Here is an 8,181-nt window from a genome sequence, read left to right on the forward strand (position 1 = left end):
GCCCGGGGGCTCCGCACGGATTTTGGGGATCCCCGCTCCGCCCCGCGGCCCCACCCGCGGAGCCGCCCCCTGCGCTGCGGCGAGCGCGTCCCGGGAGGAGGGGGCGGGCGGTTGGAGCCGCCCTGCGCGAAGCTCTCCGCGCATCCTTCCGTCCCCTCCCGCGAGCTCTGCATCCCCCAGCAAACATTCCATCCCCTCCCGCATCCCCCAGCAAACATTCCATCCCTCTGGGCATCCTTCCGTCCCCTCCTGCGAGCACCGCATCCCTCAGCACACATTCCATCCCTCCGCGCATCCTTCCATCCCCCTGCGCACCTGCCATCCCCTCCGCGCCTTCCATCCCCCCGCGCACCCTTCCGCGCACTCCTTCAACCGCCGCTCCCTCTCCATCCATCCCCCAAGCACTCGTCCGTCCCTCCGCGTGTTTCTCCGCGTACTCCTCCATCCCTCTGCTCACTCCTCCGCTCTCCGCGCACTCCTCCGTCCCTCCGCGCACTCCTCCATCCCCTCGCACATTCCTCCATCCCTCCGCGTACTCCTCCATCCCTCTGCTCACTCCTCCATCCTGCGGCGTGGTGGAAGGTAGGTCTGTCCCTCCGGGGCCAGTGCCCGACCCGCCCGGGCCTTTCGGGGCTGTTCCGATCCCCCCGAAGGGAAGCGGGGGTCGGGAAGAGCCCCAGGATGAGGGGGAGGTGGGAGTGGGGCCCTTGCGCCGACCCCCATCTCTGCCGGGGGGCTGGACCAGCACCTCCCCAGCTCACCCTGCAGGCGCCCCAGCAGAGCCAGAGGGGCTCAGGGAGCCTCTGCTCGGCCTCCAGAGCTCCACACGGGCTTCTTGGCTGCCCTAGACTCAGGGGCACTTCCCGATGTGCCCACCCTGCCCATGGGGCAGCCGTGCAGGACTCATGCCCAGAGCTGGCCAGGGAGAGCTCTTATGCTTCTCCCTCCTCCCCACATCCCCAGCTCCCTCTGGAGCTGGCAGAACCCTCTGCCCTCCTGTGGGCAGCACAGCACCCCTGGGACGGGCACTGCCCTCTGCCCCACCTGAGAGGGAGCAGGAGCACCGTGCAAATGGATGTAAAACAAACAGGAAATGCAGGGGTGGGGAAGCCGACATGATTCAGGCGTGAATCATTGATGTAGTAGAGCTGACCTGGGAAAGAGGACAGGGATGATGCTGGCAAATCCATTCCAGGAGAGCACTGCTGGGTGGCCTCCTTGGCAGCCCACGTCAGCTCGCAGCAGCACGTGCTGTGGAAGTGTCACTTGCAGGGGCCATACAGGGACTCTGGGGACTTCGCTGGCATCTCAAAATAGCAAATTATTTACCACAGAAATAACTTTTTTTTTTTGCTAAAATGTTTGCTGGGATTCTCGAGTGGCCACAAATTTGGCCCTGTGCATGGTGGGGGATGGATAGCAAAGTGACTTTATATTATTTCAAAATATATGGAATAACCATGTGGGCGTTCAGGCAGGTAGAAAATGTGTCTGCAGAGAGAAGACAGATGGAGAGTGGGTGTTGCTGTGGTGCAAACCCCCTCAGCATTGCCCAGGGCTGGTGCTGGGGGCTGCAGGGTGGGCTGCTGCCCAAGGGAGCCAAGGGAATGAGGGCAGGTGAGCTCTGGGACACTGAGGTGCTTGGGGAAATGCAGGTGACACTGGCCTCATGGAGAGCTGCTCCTTCTTCCCAGCTTGAAGGAGTCAGTGCAGCCTGCACCACCCACTTTTGGGAATGCTGTCACTTCCCAGTATCTGCTGCCCTTGGCCCTGAGTGCTGGAAATTGCAGTGATTGACTCAAAAGTTGCCCACGATGCAGAGAGAAAGCAGGGAGATACCTTGATGGCCAATTCTCATCACTGTCCAAGACATAATGGATTTTCTGTGAGACTTCACATTGCATCTGCCAGATCTTGAAGAGAATTTAAGTGGCTGAAGGTTCTCTTGCTAAATCTCAGGTCTGTGCTGGGACTCTGACAGGTTCCCTTTAACCTCCACTTTGAGGAGCTGTCAAATCTGCATTTCTCCAAACCCATTTATCAGCCTGTCCCAGGGGAAGGGGTTTGTGTTCCTCTGGATATCCTTTCTCCCTGGCTTTGCCGACAGCTCTGCACCTCCCAGATTTTCTTACATGCAGAAATAGGAAGGGCCCTTTCCTGGAAGTGATCCCAAAGGCAGAATGGGTGCTGCATGTCTAGCAGTGCATCTCTGCATTCAGGGATAGCCCAGGGAGGCTGTTCTGAGGCACTTTCCAACAACTGCATTGTTGGGAAGGATGAAAGTTTGACAAGAAAGTCTCATAGATATGTGATTTTTAAATGTAGAGTCTGATGAAGGAATAGAGATGGAAGCAAGTTTTGATAGAGAAGAAAAGAATTGCTGAGCCACTCTTACTGGATAACCAAAGAGGCAAAGGGTCTGTTAGTTAGAAGGGGTTTTTATGTCTTATGGCAAAGGATAAACCCACCTCAAACAAGAAGATGTTTTTACCAAGCAGAAAGATAGCACAGGTAATCTCAATCTCAAAACAAGTCAGCAAATGTTGCAAGTAGCAAAAAGGTCTCAGAATTTTCCACTGCAAGAAAACTGAAAAACATCTTCTAGTTTAAACTGTAATGCACTGACTTTTAGTGATTGGAGAACAGTGACATGAATATGGTAATTACAGTAGTTATGATAGGCTAGAGATAAAAGTTAAGGTACAGATTGGTTCTACTGTATGAAGATGCTCAGCAAAGAAAAGTATAGAATGCATTGTGACCAAAAATAAAGTATATAATGCATTGTAACAAAAAAAAGTTTATAATATATTGTGACCAAAAGAAAAGTATAGAATGCATTGTAACCAAAAGAAAAGTATAAAATATATTGTGACCAAAAGTATAGAATGCATTGTGACCTAAACTCAGGGTCTCCAGGCCTGTCCTGGAGCTGACAGCTGTAGGCACAGCTCTGTCACCCACCACCCTGGACTGCTGTGACACCTTGGATGGAATAAACTGCATTTTGGAGAGCTGCCTGGAGTCCCTCATCTCTCATTCAGCCTCTTACTGCATTTTGCCCTTTTTCCCCTCCCTTTTCCAGGTTTCTATGGGAGACCCTGGTCAATGGATCAGAGGAAACTTCTCTTCCAATGGCAAGTACCCTGAATTTTCCTCTCTGAAGGTGGGGGTGGCAGCCAGGGGACCTCATGCTCGCAGTGTCCCCCTGTCCCGGCGCTCTCGCGGCCCGTGGGTGCGGCGGGACGGACGGACAGACGGACGCGGGGCCGGCAGGTGGTGCTGGGGCTCCGCACATCCCTGCATGGGAGATGATGCAGATGAGGAGATCTGCAAGCTGGACCAGAAACATAAACAAAACACAGGCTAGAGTCCCATTTCTCCAGAGTTAAAAGGCAGTTTTTTCGTGGAAATTATTAATTATTCTGCCATCCCATTATTAGGATTAGCAGTTAGGATTCAGAGCTGGTCTGTACTAATGGAAGGAATGAGAGAGGGGTGGTTTTACAAACAAGCTGTGGGGCTGCAGGTAGATAAACCCAGATACTGATATTTGAAAGAAAAAAATCAGTAAAAAGCAATAGGAGTAATCACAAATTCCATAGGAATTCCACTAATTGACACAGACTGTTGCTTACCCAAGGCTGTGCTAAATTCCTGGATTTGCAGAAAAAGAAGAGAGACACAATGAAAAAGAAGGGAGGGGGGAATGCCTGGTAGATAAACCCAGATACTGACATTTGAAAAAAGCAATAAGAGTAACCAAAAATTCTGTAAGTTCCATAGGAATTCCACTAATTGACACAGGCTCACCCAAGGCTTTGCTAAATTCCTGGACTTGGAGAAAAACAACAGAGACACAAAGGAAAAGAAGGGAGGGGGGGAATGTCTGCAGGTAGATAAACCCAAATAGTGATATTTGAAAAAAAAAACAGTAAGAGTAACCATAAATTCCATAGGAATCCCACTAATTGACACAGATTGTTGCTCACCTAAGGCCGTGCTGAATTCCTGGAGAAAAAGAACAGAGACACAAAGGAAAAGAAGAGGAGGGGGGAAGGCACATTGGAAGCAGGGGGTCTGTATTAGGTGATTCAGGAACTCTGTACCTCTCAAGTACCTCAACCAATAAGGAAAGAGAGAGGGAAATATGGCTGGGAAATTAATAAAAAGGAGGTGACAGTGTGGGCAGTGACAAGTGTAATTAAAGACCAGAGTGCAGGGACAGAATTCAAGAATTCCCAGAATGACCAGGTTGGAAGAGACCTTCAAGATCATCGAGTCCAACCCAGCCCCAACACCTCAGCTCAACCCTGGCACCCCGTGCCACATCCAGGCTTTGTTAAACACACCCAGGGATGGGGACTCCACCACCTCCCCAGGCAGAAAATTCCAGAACTTTATCACTCTTTCTGCAAAAAACTTTCTATCCAACCTGTATTTCCCTTGGTGCAGCTTGAGGCTGTGTGCTCTGGTTGTGTCAGTGCTGCCTGGAGAAAGAGCCCAGCCCCAGCTGAGCACAGGCACCTCTCAGGGAGTTGTAGAGTGATGAGGGCACCCCTGAGTCTCCTTTTCTCCAGGCACCCCCAGCTCCCTGAGATGGTACAGAAAATGGGAGGAAAACAAGCTGGGATGTTCTCAAGTAGCTCAGGAATGAGAAGGTCTTGCCTGGTGCTGCACTGGGTTGTGTTCACATGTGGCACATGAGGATGACAAGTCCATCGGTATTTTTCTTATCTGGAAAGAAACAAAATAAGGGATTTTTATCATGAGATACCTGAAGTGCTTTCTACTCTGTTCGTCGTGGGAAAATGTAAAACATTTTCTGCTGAGGAGGATAATTAAACAAAATGAATGTATCAGATGGCTTCCATGCAGAAGTGCCAGAAGAGGGAGGGGTCTGCCCTCCCAGGGGCACATCCTGCTGGTGTCTGACACAAACCTTAGAGTCTCAGGGCTTCTGCTGCTCAGAGTGACCCCGAGGTGTTAGAAAGTCTCTTTTCCCAGCCTGGCTGTTGAAGAAGGAGTCAGAGCTCTTCATTTCTTGATCTCAAGGTTGTTTTTTGTATCTTATCTATAAAATTCTTTCTCTTGACCTGTCGAGGTCCTCTCAGCAGCACAGACAGAGGCACTCTCTGCCTGCCCCAGGGTGGTGTTATCTTTTTATACTAAAAACTATGTGTACAATGTTTACAATTACTTCCCAATACCTATCACTTATGTTACACAGTGAGGTTCTACTCTAATCCAAAATTGCCAACATCACAGCAGAAGATGGAGGCAAAGAAGAAGGAGAAAGGCTGAACATGCCCAGATTCCTCCATCTTGCCCCCTGAACCCCCATCCTAAAAACCCCAAAAATCTATTTTTCCACCCTGTGACAAATTCACTATCATTCTACTTAAACTTTCATGGCTTGTAATTCTTCATGTAAGGTTGGTAATTGTTTTCCAAGGGCTAAATCAAAGGCACAGGGGTCTTGGGCTCTGTGCCAAGGTCTCTGAGCCCCCTGGGCAGGGGCTCGAGCCCCCCAGGGCAGCCAGAGGAATTTCCAGGGTTGCCACATTAGAGCTGAGCACTGGGAGCACTGGCTGAGCTCTCTGCCTCCCTGTGGCTGTGCAAAGAGCCCGTGGGGAGCCTGGCTGACTCCTTTCTCTCCCTGCCCAGGCTGCAGCACCGGGGGCTGAACTGCTACATGTATGCACCCAAGGATGAGCTGAAGCACCGGCTGCTCTGGAGAGAGCCCTACACAGAGCATGAGGCAGGTAGCGGCTCTGCTGGGCCCCTGGGGGGCTGCAGGCATCCCAGGTCCCTCAGGGGGAAGCATGGGCTGTGTCCCAGCTGTTTCCACCCTGCCAGGACCCTGCCCATTGCAGGGAAGCCCCCAGACCTTGCCAAGGGCAAGAAGACTCCCAGCCCGTGCCCATCATGGGGAATTGCCTAAGGGAGCAGGCAGCCTCTCATGTGGGTCTCAGGCAATGTGCTTGAGTACAGCCAGGCCCACAGACCCTTGTCAGAAGTGCTCTGTGTCTTAAGAGAGTGGGAATGGTCCTCCTGGAGCCTCTCCCCTCCCAATGACCTCAGCTCTTTCCTTTCACAGTGCTGGGGTTCACTCTCCCTCCATCCCTTGTCCTGCTCCATCCCCTGCCCCCTTCATCCCTTGTCCTGCTCCATCCTTTTTCTCTCTCCATCCCTTGTCCATCCCTTGTCCCACTTCATCCCCTGTCCCCCTTCATCCTTTGTCCTGCTCAATCCTTTTTCTCCCTCCATCCCTTATTCCCCTTCATCCCTTGTCCCCCTCCATCCCTTATTCCTTTCCACACATTTTTCCATTCCATCCCTTGATCCTGCTCCATCCTTTTTCCCCCTCCATCCCTTATCCTCCTTCATTCCTTGTCCGCCTCCATCCCTTACTCTTCTCCATCCCTTCTCCATCCCTTGTCCCACTCCACCCCTTATTTCCCTCCATTCCTTGTTCCATTCCATCCCTTGTCCCCCCCATTCCTGGTCCTAGTCCATCCCTTGATCCTGCTCCATCCTTTGTCTCCTTCCATCCCTTGTCCATCCCTTGTGCCATTCCATCCCCTGTCCCACTTCATCCCTTGTCCTGCTTGATCCTTTTTCTCCCTCCACCCCTTGTCCTCTCCATCCCTTGTCCCCCTCCACTCCTTATTCCATTCCATCCCTTGATCCATTCCATCCCTTATCCATCCCCCCCTCCATCCCTTATCACTCTCCATCCCTCGTCCCCCTCCATCCCTTATCACTCTCCATCCCTCGTCCCCCTCCATCCTTTATTCCCCTTCATCCATTGTCCCCCTCCACCCCTTATTCCCCTCTATCCCTTACTCTCCTTCATCCCTTTTCCCCCTCTATCCCTTACTCCCTTCCATTCCTTGTTCCATTCCATCCTTTTCCCCCCTCCATCCCTTATCACTCTCCATCTCTTACTCCCTTCCATCCCTTTTCCCCCTCCATCCCTTCTCCCTGTCCATCCTTTGTCCCCCTCCATCCCTTATTCCCCTTAATTCCTTGTCCTATTCCATCCCTTATTCTCCTTCATCCTCTGTCCCCATCCACCCTTTACTCCCTTTATTCCCCTTCACCCCTTATCCCACTCCATCCTTTGTGCCCCTCCATCCCTTATTCCTCTCCATTCCTTGTCCATCCCTTGTCCCCCTCCATCCTTTTTCCCCATCCATCCCTTGTCCTGCTCCATCCTTTTCCCCTTCCATCCCTTATTCCCTTCCATTCCTTGGTCCTGCTCCATCCTTTTTTCCCCTCCATCCCTCATGCCCCACCCTGTCCCTCTCCCCGGTGCCTCCCAGCTCTCACATGTCCCCTGTGCTCTGTCCCCAGCCCGCATGCAGTCTCTCATCGGGGCTGCCCAGGAACAGGGGGTGGAGTTTATTTTCGCCATTTCTGCCGGCCAGGACATGGTGTTTTCCAGCGCTGGGGATCGCCTCCTGCTGCAGCAAAAACTCAGGCAGGTACCGTGGGCCATTCCTTCATCCCACTGCTCCCAGGCCGGGGCACATGTGCCCATGTGTGCCCCCTGTGCCCACCCACATGCGCCCATCTGTGCCCACCCCATGGGCTGGTATGAGGTGTGAACCCCTCCTGCTGCTCTGGGCTGCCCAGTGGCCAGTGTGCTGTCCCTGTCATGGTGACAGAGAGCTGAGGGCTCCATGGGTTCCTGACTGGGGGCAGGAGGAGCAGCCAAGGCCCAGAAGTCGCAGAGGGTGGCAGAGGCTGGAGCAGAGCCCCAGGGAGGGCACAGAGCTGCTGGCACGGTGGGGTGGCTCCATGGGCAGCTGCCACTCCCTTGGCAGGAGCTGCCCCGTGCTGTGCCGTGCCCAGATGCCCCTGTGGAGCTCCTTGAGGGTCTGTGCTGCCCGGGGGTCCCAGCAGCCCCTGTCTGTGCCCACAGGTGGCCGCCCTGGGGTGCCGCTCCTTCGCGCTGCTCTTCGACGACATCGACCCCTGCATGTGCCAAGCTGACAGAGATGTCTTCCCCTCCCTGGCCCAGGCTCAGGCCTCTGTGGCCAACCAGGTGTACCAGGAGCTGGGCCAACCCTCAGTCTTCCTCTTCTGCCCTACAGGTACTGCCTGCAGCCCTGCAGCCCCAGCTGCCCAAAGCGGGGAGCTCCCTCAGACTGGGGTGCCCTTGGGCTGTGTCCC

At 53.4% G+C, this 8,181-nt stretch overlaps 1 protein-coding gene across 1 annotated transcript in view; it reads left to right on the forward strand.

Moving 5' to 3' along the window:
• Positions 1-8,181, forward strand: part of LOC102041996 (protein O-GlcNAcase-like) — a 21,550-nt gene that overhangs the window by 593 nt on the left and 12,776 nt on the right. Inside the window, 5 exon segments of the mRNA XM_031064004.1 lie at positions 403-582; positions 3,086-3,137; positions 5,668-5,765; positions 7,360-7,490; positions 7,931-8,102. Coding sequence (XP_030919864.1) covers positions 403-582; positions 3,086-3,137; positions 5,668-5,765; positions 7,360-7,490; positions 7,931-8,102 — 633 coding nt within the window.

Source organism: Geospiza fortis, unplaced genomic scaffold (genome assembly GCF_000277835.1).
Source record: "Geospiza fortis unplaced genomic scaffold, GeoFor_1.0 scaffold62, whole genome shotgun sequence".
In the NCBI taxonomy this organism is placed as follows: Eukaryota; Metazoa; Chordata; class Aves; order Passeriformes; family Thraupidae; genus Geospiza; species Geospiza fortis.